A 19,551-nucleotide genomic window follows, 5' to 3' on the forward strand; every position below is an offset into this window, starting at 1 on the left:
CCGAGAACCACCAGCCCCCACTTCGCTGCAGAGCCCCAGCGCACGGGAACACCACAACTGGAGGCCCCACAGAGAGTGTTATTCCGTGGAGAAGCAGCGGGCTATGGACTAAGAAGAAACCGAGCCCCGTCTTCGCAGCTGGCAGACTTTGCTGTGGGCTGAGAACTGGACTCCTAGCCACCTGACTGGTAACAGGCCGGTTGGCCACCATTTTGTTTTATCAGTGTGATCGCACCTAGTGACTCTTATGTGATGTTTATGTTTTCGTTCTAATAAAGGTTGAAAGGAATGTAATGTCCGGGAACTGCCATCCCGCGGTCTAGTTGCTCGCGCACGTAGACGTGCGCCTACGCGGGCGTGACGTATCACGCCGCGTAGTATAAGAATAAAGGAGGCGTGGCCCGAGGTTAGTTCGGACCACGCGGACCAAAACACCAGTGTCCCGGGTCCTGTGTTACGTGCAGCGCTGCCGGCCCTGCGCCAGAAGGACACAAGGCCCGACATGGTACACGGCGTTCTAAATTTCTCTACGTGTTTGAGTCTCACTACGCAACTCGGTATTTTGGAATGAACTCTTATTTTGCATACATTTTGTTATGTAAAATAACATAAATCACGTCAATTACATCAGAATAATTAGAATTTCACCCATGCACAATTTCAAGTCCCTACTGCCATTATTTTCTATAGGTTGGAGTAGCAGCACCAGTGAGTGGCCATGTGCTTTGCTGGAATTACTTCAGCGCTGAGCTGAAGTAATTTACCTCTGTTTTGAATCTGTTTTTGCTGTAGTAACTTTATAAATTCAGATTGTGAACGTCAATGGGTTTACTCTTTTGTGGGTGAGTGCATGACCCTCACTAAACCCTTCACTAAATCTCCCCTTAACCCTTCCTAAACACCTCTTTACTCCTCCTAATCCCCTTCGATTTAGTTGTCGGTTTTTCCCATTTAATTTTCCAGCCACTCTCCTCTGCCCCTCCCCTACTATGAAAACATACACTTTGGAAACTTCACAGTGGGGGCAGACACCTCCCAAGAGAAAAAGATAGGAGAGATGGAGGCGTATGCCCTGGTACGTAGGTTTGTGAATAGCATTTTGTAGTACATTTGTTGTAAAAGTGCAGCACTACAAAACCTACAACAAAATGCAGTTTCTGAATAGGCCCCTCTCTGATTTTAGTCCATCACTGACATACCTATATTTTAGGTTCGCGTTTTCCCAAAAATATACCATTCTTTTTCATTTGTTATGTGTTTGACATACATTTATGAACTTGTATTGTCAATAGTACTATTTTCTAAAGTCCCGAAGAATTTTGTTTTCTAAACCCATATAGCTTCAAAAAATGATGCCATTTAAAAAAAATCCTAATTATTTACAATATTTCACAATAATGTATGAATGTCATGTAAAACAAATATTTTTACAATATTTTGTGCAGTCTGTCACATTTGACTTTTGTTATACCACAGACAGTGAACATTTATCCTTTGTTGTGTAGACATTCTAGTTGTTATTGATGGAAAGAACATTCTGGTTGACAGATGCTTCCGTTAGTAATGCACTACCAATCTGCAATATTGTCAAGCATAGCCTATGCTGACAATATTGCTACATAGTGGCTTAACAAACATAACAAATGTGTGACTATCCATCAACGATGACATACTATAAAGTACAGTCTGCACATACCTTTCCCGGCATTCACCATCCAGCATTGGTTGTAAAGGTCCATGAGTAACAGGATCTGTTGCCTGTCATGTAAGAACCCTTCGATGTAATTTCCTCACGTTGGTGTACACGTTGTAAGGCCTTTCTGTCACTTACCTCTTAGCCATCAAGTATAGCAGACATCCTCACCTGTTGCTGCTTATTTTCTGCTTCTGGGCCACCATGCCTAAATTAGCAGGTGACTGGGTCTGCAACTTTACTCCTCAGGAATTGGAAGTCCTTCTAAAGTGTGCCCTGACCAACAACAGCCAGCTATATGAGACAGCAGGAAGTCAGCTAAGGCCAATAAATTAAATACACTACACAATCTATAAATATTATTCTAATATTCCCATCCCCCATATGATTAATCTGGTTTAAGTATATGACGTGGCCGTTTGTAATTTAAACACAAGATAATGTGCAACCACATTTGATGTTGGCCTTATGTGTTCAAGTTCTAATTATGCTGACTTTATGAGAAAAACTTGAACTTAGATATGAAAAACATAGCGTCATGGGCAACCAGTGCAAGCCAATGCACAATGATTGCTTAGAACTATCAACATTTAAATGTTGAGGCAAAATACTTTACCTGCAATGTATGTTTTCTTACTAAAAACAAAAATATTGCATTGGTAAGGGCATGCAGGCTCACCCTTTGGCATGCGGAATCTGTGTGGTCAACCTGCCCAACATCTAAAAAATTTACACAAATATTAACATCCAGGGTGTCACTAAGCTGTTCATGTTTCATGGAGAAGGTTGTTTTACTGTCATATAAATTTTAACACATGGCACTATCAGAGTCAAGAGGGGCTTTGGGTGTGGAAGTTCACTTTCCAAATGTTAAGTCAAAACTGAAAGTGTCTGAAAATGTTTTACTCTGCACTTGACTTTACCAATGATCATGAATGTAAATGAGTTACTGCTACTATAAAACAATTGTCAAGGACTAACCTGATTTTCCAAACGTGCCAAGAGTTTCAAGAGTGCCGTGAATCAGACCAATCCCCTCCACAATACATGCCAACAACACATTAACACGCTCTCACTTGTGGATCCGGTCAGGGCAAAGGGGATTAGGATGATACCTGGGGTGTCTGTACATTGAACATGCTGTGACTCTTTGACTCTCCTTGAATGCTCTGAGTGTTGGACCCAGCTTCAGCCTCATGACTATTCTCCAGCAGCCCCACTAAGCAATGATACAAAACTACATTATCTACCAAACAAAACATTCAGTTACATTCCTTATTCAGTTTTATAATGACTTCACCCTTCAATAACTTACACTATACAGAAATCTTTCTGTTCATCTTTCGCTTTCTGGAGCAATGGTATTAGTAGTCTTTAACCCAGGAATGGTTTGCACCAAAGCATTCCTTTGATAGTGCTCATGAGGACCATTAGCGGCCCTTGTCTTACTGATTTGTAACCCAGGTTTCATGGTTCTACCTCTACAACTGATTATTGATACGTTTTGTTGGTGAAACTATGCTAAATACTACTTTACCAGTGTGCCAATACTAGTCAACAGGATAATTAAGTTACAACTTATCATAGGGTCTTGGATGAAATTAATGTTTCTTTTGGCTTAGCGCATCAAGGTCTAATCCAATTTGTCACTGAGATTTGAATTTCTTTTCTATTTCAGGTCCAGGATCAGTGTCAGCACCACGACGAGTGGGTGATGAGCTGGAGAGTGGAAGTCACACAGAAGGCCAACTTCAGCCTCAGGATGCAGGAGCAGGTAAGTGTGTGTGTGCGCAAAAGACATTCACAAAATAAAGAAGGCAAAGTACTGTATGTGTGTTAGGCACGGCTTTTATAGCCTCCCAACAAAGATGGCCGCAATATTACATGACCAAGCACAATCTTGCTGAAATACTGCAGGATTTTGCCCGAGCATGTGTCCAGAGATATGTGAGGGCAACGGGCCAGTTGATACGGGGGGAGGGAGGTGGTTATTTCCAGATATGAAAATAAACACTAACCAAGCCCTGAGGGGTAAAGGTTTATTGCATCTCCCACAAGTTTGGCCTCACAGTTGGGATCTTCCTGAGGCCAAGTAGAGTCTAGGGGCCATGCCTGGAAGAGGTTTGGGGTGTGTGAAGGAGATCGTGCACGTGGTTGCAATCCATGCAAGTTGTGACAACAATAGTATTGAAGTACTTTTAGGCAGAATGGCTACCACAATACAATGTGGCATAAAAGCTCTACTTAAAAGGAAACGTCTGTTCCTGTGTCCACCAGAACCACTACAACTATTATCAACCTTACTGCTGTCCTGCTAGAAAAGAGCCAGAAATGGGCTGGCTCTCCTTTTCTCTGGGCATCTCTCCCCCTATCCCTGTCCCAAAAATGCTGGTGTCAGAAAAGTCATTGGCATATCCTACGAACCTCTCTGTGAGGCAGACGGCACTGTTAAATGCAGTATAGGGTGTCAATCAGCAACTCACACATGTCATAGACATCCTGAATGGCATTCGATCTGTCCTCCCTGACTTACAGAAAGCTTATCTCTCTCCTAGTGCTGCATCAAACCCCAGTGCTTCCAGTTAGACTTGTCCCTATACCACCTTTGGTCCCTATTTGTCCCTGACACCATTCAAACCGGATGTATGACGGTACAACGCGTGGTATTACCACGCGGACCATTACAACGCAGGTTTTACAACGCAAGTCGTTGGATAGTGAATAGTATTATTTACTATTCCAACTCCAGTCCCCGTGGATAGTAGGGAAGGTGTTGGATAGTAAATTAAACTATTCCCTATCCTAGAGCGCCCTCCAGCGGAATTCGTTGTAACGATTTTCGTTGTAAAACCTGCGTTGTAATGGTACTGCATTGTTAGAGTTTCGTTGTAAAGGATGTTCCCCTTTCAAACCTATTCCCCATCCAACGCCATGATCACATTTCACCAGAACCTGTTCAAAGCACTGACTTGTTATCCAAAGCTCAAATCAATTTCTTCTTCAGACCCAATACTTCAATCTCCCTCCAACAATACACCTGTTCCAATCACACCCAACTCCCAAAATGTACCCTAAAATGTACTCTTAGCCAGAAACACTCCCATACCACAACACCTCACCTATCCCATTGTCCTCACTCCCAGAAATACTAGTCCCTGCCACCATAAAGTCCTTAAAACTCCACCCCATCCTAAGATGTAGGTGCCCAGAATCGCATCTGCTCCAGGAGGATGGAGAGCTCCCTGAGAAGGACATTACTGCAAATGATTAGAAGGCATAACCAATGCCTGGAAATAAAACTGAATTAGACTGTGATTTTCACACTGTTTTCTTTCTAGCACAACCCCAGACTTTTATTTTCCTGCATGCGTGAAAGGACATTTCAATTTTCGAGCCCACTTACAAAAAAATAACTTGCTCTATTGCGGAGTGTGGAGTTTATCAGTAACTCTGAGTTGTCCACAGAGCGCAGGGTTACAGAATTCTGCAAACTCTGCGAGCAAAGCGGAGTTTTACTCCTAGACCTAATCACAATTTAACATTACCTCACTTACAAAATTTTCCTTAACCACATCATAGTAGAAATCTATTCAAATAGGTGTAACAGCACATTTTGAGCACACATCGCACCTTCTCCTATGCAACACCAACATTTACCATTTTACTCATAGCAATGTAAGCTCTACCCACTATGATCTCATTCACATACCACATGCTATATGTCTTGCTATAAATCAATATTAAACAAATAACTTGTCATAGTAGAAAATCGAACAGATGAATACATGTTACCAGGACTACAGTGTTCCAGTTCTAGTTTTACAGATTGCATATCACTGCATTGTGGGAAATGATTTTGATTACTTATTTAGAATATTGTTCAAACGAATATTATTAATACCTAAAAGCTAAGGAATTGGCAAAGTGAAGTCATAATGACAGCTTCTCATTTTGTCTAATTAGTAGCACTTAACTTTTACACACATTACTATTCGAAAAAACAATGATAACCTAGTGCCTTCAAATTGTTGGGACTGCTTATTTTGATTCAAGCAACAAACATGCATATGTTGCCTCATCTACATAGACGTTGCACTAGAGTTTGTATTTATAAGTCTTTCAAAAGCACTGCAAAGTTGACTCTGTCTGCTCACCAGAGTGTTTCGGCTGTCTCACTCAAGTCTTACTTTCTCTTGGGATACTACACTTACATTTAGCCAGGAACACTCGAATTATGTGATTTTGCAGCCATTGGATTTTTGCCTATTTATGTATTTGCTGCATTTGCCAAATAATTCATCATCTGCTACATAATCCGCAGATTTAAACAAAATAAGCTTCAAATGGATCAAAAGTTACTAAAATCACTGGAACCGTCTTGCCACCCAATGGAAGGCTATATGCAAGGTTTGACTGTTCATTGTGCAGTTGATTATTACTGTATTTGGATGTTAAATTTGTACTTTCACTCATTCAATCTTTATTTCGGCATGAATACCATAAAAGAACAATACATTGCAACAATAAAACATTCTTTTAAAATGCACAGCATACTATAAAATTCATTCAGTTTTCATGTCGATTCTAAAATCAAGGGTCAGGATGTCTAAACATTCATAATAATTATTCAATCTCAATGGGAACAGTTATGGGCGACAGGAATAAAATTTCATCAACAATTCGGGCGACAGGAATAGAATTTCATCAGTTGTCCCTCAGTTGTTACAAAGATGCAATTTTGGCATATCGACAACACTTTTGGTATATCAACATTTTACAGTTTATAACCCAATTTTTTTCTTTGAAAGAAGATACTATGCAAGAATCTGCTAACGCTAAATACGATAGGTTGGCTAGTATTAGACAAGAAAATCCTTAGGGCCTGAGAACATACTCTTACACCTAATGTTAAACATATGGGTTTGATCCATCTTCTTCTAGCCTGGGCATATGTTGGGCAGAAGAAGAGGATGTGTAACTCGTTTTCCTTTTGATTACATCCACACATGGTACATAATTCACCCTCTACATGATTCTCCGAGTTTACACCACCAGACCAACGGGCCAGTGTAGAACCGATTTGAAGATTACCGTATCTGAATTTCAGAAATAAGGTCTTTGCCAACGGTGGTTCAATTTCATCCAAAAATGACTCGAAGAATGGATCATCTTTAAAGTTAAGAAATCTTGTTACAAGTGACCCATTAGATGAAGCGTTTTTGATCATACCCGTAATATATGACCAAAAGCACTTTTTTACCATGGTTTTTGAATGTGGTGGAAGTAGATCTGGTTGTTCCCAGTAGTGCGACAGACCTAATAAGGTAAGCCAGAATTTAACATGTTTAAACCAGAATATCACATTGAAGCTGTCTAGTTCCATGATTTCTACTAGCCCATTTTTATATGCTTCCAACTCGGGTACACGCCACAGCCTGATCCATAACAGTAAGGGACGTAGAATAATATGATGGTCCGTTCTACGAAAGTTTAGATCAAGCTGGAGCGGAACCAGAGGAGTACTTCTAGGAACTCTAACCAGACTTCTCAGGAAGTTGTTGTCCAAGACCCTAAAAGCATCTTTGGACCCTGGGCCCCAAATTTCTGAACCGTATAATACAGCAGGTTGAACCTTGAATTTGAAAAGTTCAACTGCAGGAGACACGGCCTTACTAGTGCTTTGACCTTGCTCTCTGAGAATGGGTTTTGTGTTCTGGCTAAACAGCATCTTGCATTTTTCCAAATGGGCTTTCCATGTAAAATTGGAGTCTAATGTTACCCCCAGATATCCAAAATGTGGGACTGATTCCAGTTTTGATCCATTTAAAGTTAAACAGCCCTTGTCACCTTTAGTTGGATTTAGGACCATACACTTTGTCTTTTTCCCATTTATCTCCAGTCCTTTCTTGTTACAGTAATCATTAAAGGAATTTAAGAGAGACTGGAGACCTTTTTTTGTCTGGGAAATTAGAATGGTATCATCCGCAAACAATAGGGAAGTAACTTTTTCACCATTCAACTTGGGAGAGTCGTTGTTACATCCTTCCAAGTATGAAGGAATGTCATTCACGAATAGTGAAAACAGTGTCGGGGCCAGTACACACCCCTGGCGCACACCTCGTTTGATTGGTATTTTGGGGGTTAATTCGCCTTTTGGGCCCCACCGTACTCTGGCAAAGTTCCCTCTATGTAGCTCTTTTATTTGCGCTATCAGGGTGGGTGGCATCCCTACTGAGCTTAGTGTTTCCCACAGTAGGTTGCGTGGAACTAAATCGAACGCCGCCCTTAGGTCAACGAACGCAACATGTAGTTGTCCCTTTTTAATCTTAATGTATTTCCAATAAAGGCAACAAAAGCGGAAAATGTGATCAATTGTACTAACTTTGGATCTGAATCCCGCTTGGTATCTAGACAAAATTGCCTTTTCATCCAGCCAGTCACTGACACGGAATAGGATATGTCTTGTGTACATTTTTTGTAATATATCCATTAGGCTTATCGGACGATAATTTGAGGGGTCCATCCTGTCACCTTTCTTATAAATTAAAACAATTTCAGCCCCCTTCCAACTCTCTGGGAAGTCTAGATTCCGGGATAACTCGTTACACAAATGATTGATATATGGAGCCCAAATTTTTAATTCGTGTTTGTACAAGTCTCCCGGGATCTTGTCTAGCCCAGGGGATTTACCAGATTTAATCTGGGTTATCGCCAATTCTGTCTCACCTAGAGTGAAACCCAGGGTATCCCCCGGAATGACATGGCTTGGGGTTCTATCTGTAATGGGTTCCTCATATTCCTTGTAGAGGTCAGAAAAATGATTTACCCATGTCCGTTCATCTAAATAGACGTCCTTGACCACTCTACCTTGGTGATTCCCATTTGCTATCAGCCTCCAGAAGGCTATATTATCTCGTGTTTTTGCTGCTTGCAACAGATCAGCCCATTTTGCTTCTTCCCATGCTACTTTACATGCCTTTTGGACCAGTTTGTAATTGTTCCTGGCTAGCATAATATTCGGTTGGATCTTCGATTTAATTGCTATTAAGAGTGTCCTCTTGGACTCCCTGCAGTCCTTGTTATACCAGGGTTTGCTGTGGGGCAAATTATGTGTCTTCTGCTGCCTTTTCTTCGGCATCTTGGTGACTAAGGGCTTTAAAGCATCAAAAAATTTATGATGTAATTTCATAAATTGACTTCCATTCCCTTCCTTTGGGGTGTCATTTGAGTATGCTCCAAAGATGCTAGCAAAGAGCTTATAGATTTCTGCTATGATTTCACCATTGCCCAATATTAGTGGCCATTTGAGAGAGCGTCTATTATTACTGATGTGTATCTCACTGTGGTCACCGTTATTTACTTCTCCAGACAGTGGGGACACTGTATCTCCAAATAGGAAGTCCTCAATCTGAAGGGCTAGAGGGAAATGATCGCTCTTTAATCTCTCTATTACCTCCATGTCAAGAAGGAATTCCCATGATGACACTGAGGCAATAATAAAATCTATATTGCTTTTGTAATTCCCTCTGTAGAAGGTAGGCTTCTTCGTGACATCTGATGGTAGCCGTCCATTGCATGCTCTAGTGCAGTATTCTGCACATAGTCTCGTCAATTGGAGGGCCAGGGGCGAGCATTTAACTGGTTTTGTGTTATCTAAAACAGGGATCCCATTTGCCTCATCTTCTTCTAAGAAGATGTCACTAAGCCCCACAATAGGCTCATAATTGCAATTAAAATCACCTGATATAATGACATAGTTCGCTCTAGTATCCAGGTTACCCAATAAGAGATCAAGTTGTGTTAATAAGGAATATTCTCTAGTGATGGGAGTTGGCCTGTTGTAAACGCTGACTAAATACAGTTTTTTCCCTTTGCAAACATTGATTTTCAAGATCAGAATATAAGGGGAGTTGGTATCCATCACTTCTATGTTCACTTTTAGGTCTACCTTTACCCAGATCAACAACCCTCCCGAGGGTCTTCCACTCCTAGAGGGAATCGCACTGACACCATAAGATTTGTATCCTAGCCTGTGTGTAATTTCTACTGACCAGGTCTCTTGCAACATACAAAAGTCAAAAGTGTCAATGAAGCTTGCCCATTCCGGGTCCCTTAGATTTTTTGTTAACCCAGCTATATTCCAGGAAACCAGTTTTAAGGGCTGCCGTACTTCCAAAATCTTTTGCGTCAAAACATTTCCCCCCTCTACAGACACTGAAATATGGCATTCTGGGCTAGTTACATCAGGTTCTAAAGACATCAACTCATTTTGGGGTGCAACACTTCCCATTGGTATTGAGCTATCCCCTATTATTGGTACCAGCACAGGCAATAAGCTTGCATTCCCCTCAATTTTAGTTTCATTAATGTTAACACCAACTCTTTGTGAACAAAATTTGCTCCCTTCTCCCCCCAACAAATTGGCATTCAACAATTCATTTCCCTCAACCCCCCTAGGCATTTGGCATCAATCACAGTCATCTAGACCGCTGAAGATGTCGAATCTATTGGTGGTTTCTAAAGGGGTGAAGGGCTTTAGGTGGTCCATTCTTCTATTGTTAGGTTTGGTTTGCCTATATGGGACACAGTTCCAACCAAAGACATCAGGTACAGGTGCATGATTTAGGGGAAAGAAAGACTCCATAGGATTAGGTCTAATAATTGGTGGTATCATTTGGTGTATATTACCAGCCCTCTGCATAACTGGTGGATAAGTGCAGGGCATAGTTTGAGATGTTATATGAGAGGCTGGTTGTTGCTGAGAGGGAAAAACCACAGACCTTGGATAAAAAAAGGTCAACGGTCTGGGTATTATGCAGTTACTTGTAGTGCCCGGAGGCCAATTTAATACAAATTGGACTGCTTTGGGATCCCTAAAGTTTACAACCACCACGTCGCCCTCAATGTTTTTTGGTCTGCTTCCCAGCCATTGAAGGCGTCGGACGTGGACAATTTCGCCGTTTATGTGGGGTGCTATTGGTCTGTATAGACTTAACCAATGCATGATCTTATTTTTTAATTGTGCAAAGCCCTCCCTCTTGCTAGTTGGTAACACCGGAACCCCTGTTAGGACTACCACAAAGGGCACTGCCTCTGGCGGTAGTTCTGGGTTAGGGACCGGTTTGGGCCTTCCCCATCTAGGTTTTTGTCCCCTCGCCTCAGTTGATTGGCTTTCATTTGGGGTGCTAACTACGTCATTAGATGGTTTGGTTATGACAGTACCTGACTTGGAAGCCAATTTGTTTTGTGAGTTTGTTGGGGGTGGAATTACTTGAACAGTTGTTGTAGTATTCCCTTTAGGCACCGAGGTAGAAGGGATCGCCAACAGAGTGGAATTAACTGTTGGGGCTAGAGCGGCTGGGTTAGACTTAGTCACGCTAGGTGCTTTATGCGTTACTAAGTTCAATGATTTAAGATTCGCCTCGCCCTTGTTTCCCAATGCACGCTCAAGTGAGCTTAATCTTGACTCTACTTCAATCAGCCTCTCCAAGATCGATGCAGAGTAGGTGTTAATTAAATTTTCTAGGGAATCTAAGGTGGCAGAATCGCGAACTGTGGGGGGCACTTTGGACAGCACTGAAACTTCCATAATGTCCTCCATGACTATAGGCAAAACAGGGGGTGGCGGAGATGTAATAGTGATAGGCCCTTCTGTAGCAGCAAGAGTAGTAGCAATGCTAGCTGCAGGAGCCTTTGCCTTTTTTCCGAAATCAGAATGGCTTAATTTTGATTGCGATGGAACCCCCCCTTTTCGTCGTTTTTTACATGGAGGTGGTCCATGTACCCTTGGGACTAGTGTAGATTTCTTTACTCTACTGCGCACTGTTTTTGATGGTATAGGAGTAATAGGTCTTGAAACATTAGGGGTGCTTGTATGTGTAGTAACATCAGGACCAATAATGTCCGGGTGGGGGGAATTAGTTATGCAAGGGGTAGTGACATCTGATTCCACAGGTTGACTATCAGTTGTGTGGACAACGACATCAACTAACTGGGAGCTTACACTAGTGTTCACAGGAGGTATGGATGAAGGTGACAAGCGCCGATTTTTTAGACTTTCCACAGAGCGGCGGCGCTCAGCACGACGCTCTGCCAGAACAATATCCAATGGCATGTCTGGAGAAGCTTTGGTAAAATAGTCATCAAGAGTTTTATTCAGCAGTGCACCCTGTTTTTCGGACATAGTAACTAAATAGATAGTTCCACAACCATGGTTTGCAAGGGCACGCAATAACACAGGTATGATAGCAATGAGTCACAGAATAAATACCAGGGTTTTGTGTCCAGTCCGGTCTCCTCGGTTCTCGGAGGGTCTCAGAGGGTCCGCCCTTAGTCCGGGCTTTGTCCCGGGTGATGTCCCGCACACGCGTCCCGCTGACGCGTAATGACTTCTGGTCTTAAGCTGACTGTGGAGAGAGGGGGCGGAGTCACGGGAAGAGGCGGCAGGTGTGCTCGCTGGGACACGCACAGCCTGCTGGGCCTCGCAGTCCCGTGCTCCTGAACAGCAGCTCCCCCTCGCTTACTCCAATGCCCAGCGGGGCTCCTGGTTCACAGAATGCAATGCCCTACGGGGCTTCTGGCAGCAAAGAGGCAACACGGGATCCAAATACTCCTCGGCGAGCGGCTCCCGCAAAGCGGGGGCCGCGAGGAGTTATCAGCAGTCAGGCAGGGGGCGGAGACACGGGAAGAGGCGTCAGGTGTGCTCGCTGGAATACGCACAGCTTGCTGGGCCTCGCAGTCCCGTCCTCCTGAACAGCAGCTCCCCCTCGCTTACTCCAATGCCCAGCGGGGCTCCTGGTTCACAGAATGCAATGCCCTACGGGGCTTCTCGCAGCAAAAAGGCAACACAGGATCCAAATACTCCTCGGCGAGCGGCCCCCGCGAAGCGGGGGCCGCGAGGAGTTATCAGCAGTCAGGCAGGGGGCAGAGACACGGGAAGAGGCGGCAGGTGTGCTCGCTGGAACACGCACAGCCTGCTGGGCCTCGCAGTCCCGTCCTCCTGAACAGCAGCTCCCCCTCTCTTACTCCAATGCCCAGCGGGGCTCCTGGTTCACAGAATGCAATGCCCTACGGGGCTTCTGGCAGCAAAGAGGCAACACGGGATCCAAATACTCCTCGGCGAGCGGCCCCCGCGAAGCGGGGGCCGTGAGGAGTTATCAGCAGTCAGGGAGGGGGCGGAGACACGGGAAGAGGCGGCAGGTGTGCTCGCTGGAACACGCACAGCCCGCTGGGCCTCGCAGTCCCGTCCTCCTGAACAGCAGCTCCCCCTCGCTTACTCCAATGACCAGCGGGGCTCCTGGTTCACAGAATGCAATGCCCTACGGGGCTTCTGGCAGCAAAAAGGCAACACGGGATCCAAATACTCCTCGGCGAGCGGCACCTGTACTTAAAAGGCGAGACCTTTGCCCAAGCAGTACCATATTATGCCACATAATTTACCTTTTCATGCCACGAGTTAGTAAACCCTGCCTCATAATTTGGTAATCCCCTACCACATAATTCCAGCAGTAATTCCATATTGTCCTGTAGACAGCATGTAATAAATTGGAGTTAGGGCTGCACCTCCACTCCACTGGATATCTAGTGATTAGAGCCAACTGTACTAAAGTGGTTTGTAGAGTGACAGAGCATCAGCTGCTACTGATGTCTTTGAATCACACATGCATATCACCTATCAGATATTATTGTAAAATTATGTTGTCAATCTTAATAATATGGTACTGTTATTTGTCCTTCAATTCTAAATGGCTCATTGTGAATGTTCATAATTTAAATTGGCTACATTTTAAATGTTGCAGTCATATTGTTGCGTATGTCCTCAATAAACTCCATGACAAGGCCACAATAGTTCTGACTTTGTTATATTAACATACAACTGTATTAGGGACTCATTGGATCAATAGTGGAAAAAGTACACAGAAGGGTAGTTTTATTTTTTATAGATGAATATTGGCTTTGGATTTGCTTTAGAGTTTGGCAGGCAGATTATGCTGTCACAAAAGTGATGTATATCCTGCCAGACGTATGACAAGTGACATAGGTTGCACTTATAATCAGACAGAATGGATCTATGCCACGCTTGTTATGGACTAATCCATCCCCCAACTCTAATTTAGGCCCCAAATGATTTGGAGTTAATATATTACTCACAAAGAATATTCTCTATAATTGTCTAAATATTGTTATTTTTCTGGTTTCCAAGGTCAAGTAGCAAGATCTGAGTCATCAGCGACAACTGATTTGTCCACTTTGCCCGAAAAAAGATCAGAAGTCTTCAGTGGAAGCAGCACTCCTGTTAATAAGGAAAATCTTGAAGAGCAGCCTGGCCCATCAGGTTTGTCTGGCCAATGCTCTACACCTCTCCCTCTCTGGTAGGACACTATACATACACTATAGCTACATCAAGTAGAGTCCTAGCCACACTATATACAACAGTGACACTACAAGCCCTGCTTGGCCCATTCCCCTAACAGCTTTGGCAACCCTTGTCCTGACTTCTGTTAAAGCCATAGCCATAACATCTGCTTTGCAGTCAGGTTAGACTACACCTTTGGCCAACCAGTCAATGTCATAGGGCGGTTTTGAGAAGGCTGTGCTGAGGCATTCTACAGGATAGAGAGTCAATGTTCAAGCACTAATGTAACTAACATGGGTAGAAATGGATGGATGCAGGTATGAGGCAGGAGTAACAGCTGGGCCAGACTATTGAACTTCTAGGGGCCTAGAATGATCTCATGAGAGTAGAGAATGAAATAGTTTCAAAGCACCCAAATTGATCTCTGGGAACACCACCTGAGTTTCCACTCTGCATTCTGGGGTGGTGCAGGATGGCTTCAGAGTGTTGTCAGCAGCAGTGTCTAATTTAGTTTGTGCATTCTGTGGTCAATCACCATCTGCTGTCAGTTCAGTCCCAGAAGCATCTCTACCTGGCAGCTCAACGGAAAGCAGGGAACTGTCATCTTCTCCCCTTTTGGCACTCAGTCTGCTTCAGAGGGGTCGTTATTTTGGCCTGGATGAGGATAACACCAAACGAGCCATAACCAAGAGACACAAAAAGTGATGCCCTAATGTGAGCCTCTGGATTATTCACCTTAGATACCTTCTGTCCACACATTTCCAATCCACTCATAGACTGTTGCCTGGAAAATGACTCTAAGCAATTCTTGGCGTACATAGGGCGTAACGGATTTTCAGAGAATCTAAAATTTGAATATGTTTTAGTAATTAATAAAAACGGAAAGAAAATTGTTAGTTGTGTCCTGATTCACATAAAATAAATTAAATGATGCATTGATGCGTTATGAACAGATAACATTCTACATAATGAAGTACAAAAATGTAACACATATTTATTGAATTCATGCAATATACATTTAATCAAAACTAGGCCTAGGCGAAATTTATATTACGCTGACGTAATTCAATTAATTTTTAGAATTTTGTATTACACTTTTTATGCAAAATCCCTGAAATTATGCCATACAACATTTCACTTAATTACATCTAATTTGTAATAAACATTTACTATGAACGCACATGAACAGAACGCAAAAAGCTATTGTTCCCAGTGCTATTGATTTGTTGCCCTTCTTTTTAGTGTAATATGTATCCTTGCATCAACAATCTTCCCAAGACCGATTTTGTTTGCTAACATATATATTGAAATGACAGATTGAATTTTGCCTAGTTATGCTTAATTTTGCTCAATTTGTTTGTAATTCACACACCCTTAATCAAAACTCAAAACTTAAATGACTATCATCTCAGTATGTAGAAGTGCATCTACAGTTATTTGTTACATTTTTTGTGTAATTCAAAGGTTTTATAAATACAACAGCCCAATAAGGTAGAAGAATACTACAGAAATACAAACACTTGTCTACATGGAAAGCGTGCCAGGAAGGCACCACATTATGATGTACACAATTAAAATAAAAGGATTATGAGGCATAATAAAAAATGTAAATGTTGCTTTTAAATGCAATATATGTAACAAATCCACCTGCTGTGAAGATATAAAGTCAGTGTTTCATTTGGTTATCAACTGCTCCTCCAAATACATTAGCAACACCAATGGGAGCGTCCAGCCACTCTTTCAACTACCCTCATGTTTTACACACATATGCTCAGATGAACTCCTGAAATATGTTATGTTGTATGTTTTTTAAATTTAGTTCACATATTTATTTTAGATTTAATACAGAAGAATGGTCCACTTGAGTAAAAAAATCCACCTACAACGTTTGTTGACTGCCCGCGCTAAAATAACTGCTGTTTGCATGCTAAACACTTGCACTCGCATTTGTATTTTGACACACAGAAATTACCCAAATGGTCCACCAGAGCACAAAATCTACCTGAAATGGTTGTAGCCTGCTAGCACTAACGGAACTGACATTAACATTCAAAACACTGTTGCTTGAGATAAAAAATGACTGAATGGTACACGTCGTGCTAAATTACTCTCCGTGTTTGAGTCTCACTACGCAACTTGGCATATTGGAATAAACTCTTATTTCGCATACATTTTATTATGTAAAATGACATAAATCAGGTCAATTACATCATGCATAATTTCAAGTCCCTACTGCCATTATTTTCTGTAGGGTGTTGTAGCAGCACCAATGAGTGGCCATGTGCTTTGCTAGAATTACTTCAGCTCTGAGCTGAAGTAATTTACCTCTGTTTTGAATCTGTTTTTGCTGTAGTAACTTTATAAATGCAGATTGTGAACGTCAATGGGTTTACTCTTTTGTGGGTGAGTGCATGACCCTCCCTAAACCCCTCACTAAGGCCCACATGCATCATTGTGTCATTTTGCATATCTTAATTTGCGAAAAATAAGGAATCGCAAATTAAGAAGTGCAAAATGCTATGCATCATTTTTTTCGGTATTTCTTTGTGATTCGGTAAAAATCGCAATTTTTACCGAATCCCAAAGAAATACCAAATTCTTAAGTTAATTGTCGCAATTCCCATTGATTCCTATGGGCCAAAAGGCCCATAGGAGTCAATGCAAATTGCGAGTGGCACTTAGAAAATTTCATGGGTGCAGGGGGGGTCCAAATGACCCCCCCATGCACCCCTGAAATGTATTTTTCGCATCATGTTGCACACACACATGTCCTAAGGACATGTGTGTCCGTAACATGAATGCTTTTAAAATGCGTTAAAAGTGTTAATTACACTTTTTGCAAATTTACCGAGTAGTTCAACTACTCGGTAAATTTGTCCCTCTAATTGCGAATTCGCAATTTCAAAATTAATCATGCATTGCTTTTAGGAAATCGCAAATTTGCGATTTCCTAAAAGCAATCGCATTTTTGGAAATCGCAAAAATGTTGCGATTTCAAAAAATGCTTCATGCATTCCAAAAAGCATTTTTGGAATCGCAAACGGCCGATTTTAAGGAATCGCACCGTTTGCGACTCCAAAAATGAATGATGCATGTGGGCCATTATCTCCCCCTAACCCTCCCTAAACTCTTTACTCCTCCCTAATTCCCTTCAACTTAGTTGTAGGTTTCCCCCATTTAATTTTCCAGCCACTCTCTTTTGTCCCTCCCCTACTATGAAAACATACACTTTGGAGAATTCACAGTTGGGGCAGACATCTCTCAAGAGAAAAAGATATGAGAGATGGAGGAGTAAGCCCTGGACGTAGGTTTGCGAATAGCATGTTGTAGTACATTTGTTGTAAAAGTGCAGCACTACAAAACCTACAACAAAATGCAGTTTCTGAATAGGCCCCTTTTTGATTTTAGCCCATAGTAACTGACATACCTATAATTTATTTTCACGTTTTCCCAAAAATATACCATTCATTTTTATTTGTTATTTTTTTGACATACATGTATAAAGTTGTATTGGCAATAGTACTATGTTCTGAAATCCCAAAGCAAATTTTTTTCCAAACACATATAGCCTTTACAAACAGTGCCATTTCCAAAAATGTCCTAATTATTTACATTATTAATGGATGTATGTCATGTACAAAAAATCTTTTTACATTATTTGGTGCAAAGTCTATTACTTTTAACCTTTGTTACACAACAGAGAGTGTACATTTATACTTTGTTGTGTAGACATTTTAGTTGTTATTGATGGAAAGAACATTCTGGTTGGCAGATGCTTCCGTTAGTAATGCACTACCAATCTGCAATATTGTCAAGCATAGCCTATGCTGACAATATTGCTACATAGTTGCATAACAAACATAACAAATGTGTGACTGTCCATCAAGGATGACCTACTATAAGGTACAATCTATACATACCTTTCCCGGCATTTATTCATTTATTTATTTATTTCGATTTATATAGCGCTATATAACCCCGGGGTCTCTAAGCGCTTGTCCAGTAAGCACCACAGGAATTCAGGCATTCAGCATCCAGCATTGGTTGTAAAGGTCCATGAGTAACAGGATCTGTTACCTGTCATGTAAGAATCCTTTAATGTAATTTCCTCACATTGGTGTACACTTTGTAAGTTCTCTTTGTCACTTATCTCTTAGCCATCAAGTATAGCAGACATCCTCACCAGTTGCTGCTTATTTTCTGCTGCTGGGCCACCATGTCTAAAGTAGCAGGTGACTGGGTCTGCAACTTTACTCCTCAGGAATCGGAAGTCCTTTTTAAAGTGTGCCCTGACCAACAACAGCCAGCTATATGAGACAGCAGGAAGTCAGCTAAGGCCAATACATTACACTTCACAATCTATAAATAAAAACTTAACTCTGCACTTGATTTTACCAATGATCATGAATGTAAATGAGTTACTGCTACTACAAAACAATTGTCAAGAACTAACCTGATTTTCCAAACGTGCCAAGAGTTGCAAGAGTGCCATGAATCAGACCAATCCCCTCCACAATACACGCCAACAGCACATTAATACGCTCTCACTTGTGGATCCGGTCAGGGCAAAGGGGATTAGGATGATACCTGGGGTGTCTGTACATTGAACATGCTGTGACTCTTTGACTCTCCTTGAATGCTCTGAGTGTTGGACCCAGCTTCAGCCTCATGACTATTCTCCAGCAGCCCACTAAGCAATGATACAAAACTACATTATCTACCAAACAAAACATTCAGTTACATTCCTTATTCAGTTTTATAATGACTTCACCCTTCAATAACTTACACTATACAAAACTCTTTCTGTTCATCTTTCACTTTCAGGAGCAATGATAGTAGTAGTCTTTAACCCAGGAAGAGTTTGCACCAAATTATTCCTTTGATAGTGCTCAAGAGTAACCATTAACGGCCCTTGGCTTACTGATTTGTAATCCAGGTTTCAGTGTTCTACCTCTACAACTGATGATTGATACGTTTTGTTGATGAACCTATGCTTGATACTACTTCTCCAGTGTGCCAATACTAGTAAACAGGATAGTTACAACATATCATAGTCTCTTGCAGGAAATCAATGTTTGTTTTGGATTAGCGCATCAAGGTCTTATCCAAATTGTCACTGACATTTGAATTTCTTTTCTTATTCAGGTCCAGGATCAGTGTCAGCACCACGACGAGTGGGTGATGAGTTGGAGAGTGGAGGTCACACAGAAGGCCAACGTCAGCCTCTGGATGCAGGAGCAGGTAATTGCGTGTATGTGAGGAGAGACTTTCACAAAATGAAGAAAGCAAAGCACTGTATGTGTGTTGGGCATGGATTTTTTAGCCTCCCGTGAAAGATGGCCGCCATATTACATGACCAAGCCAAATCTTGCTGAAGTACTGCAAGATTTTGCCAGATCATGTGTCCAGAGACACATAGAGGGCTACGGGCCAGTTGACACGGGGGTATTTTCAGATTGGAAATAAACACTAACCAAGCCCTGAGGGGGTAAAGGTTTATAGC

At 41.9% G+C, this 19,551-nt stretch overlaps 1 protein-coding gene across 1 annotated transcript in view; it reads left to right on the forward strand.

Moving 5' to 3' along the window:
* LOC147668191 (uncharacterized) overlaps nt 1-19,289 on the forward strand; it is a gene marked incomplete at its 3' end in the record, with an annotated part of 255,181 nt that extends 235,892 nt beyond the window's left edge. The window contains exons 6-8 of the mRNA XM_086948715.1: nt 3,372-3,467; nt 13,896-14,027; nt 19,194-19,289. Coding sequence (XP_086804841.1) covers nt 3,372-3,467; nt 13,896-14,027; nt 19,194-19,289 — 324 coding nt within the window. The remainder of the gene's footprint in view (nt 1-3,371; nt 3,468-13,895; nt 14,028-19,193) is intronic.
* Nucleotides 19,290-19,551: the final 262 nt, after the last annotated feature.

The sequence above is a fragment of the Lissotriton vulgaris genome, unplaced genomic scaffold (genome assembly GCF_964263255.1).
Source record: "Lissotriton vulgaris unplaced genomic scaffold, aLisVul1.2 SCAFFOLD_2488, whole genome shotgun sequence".
Taxonomy (NCBI): Eukaryota; Metazoa; Chordata; class Amphibia; order Caudata; family Salamandridae; genus Lissotriton; species Lissotriton vulgaris.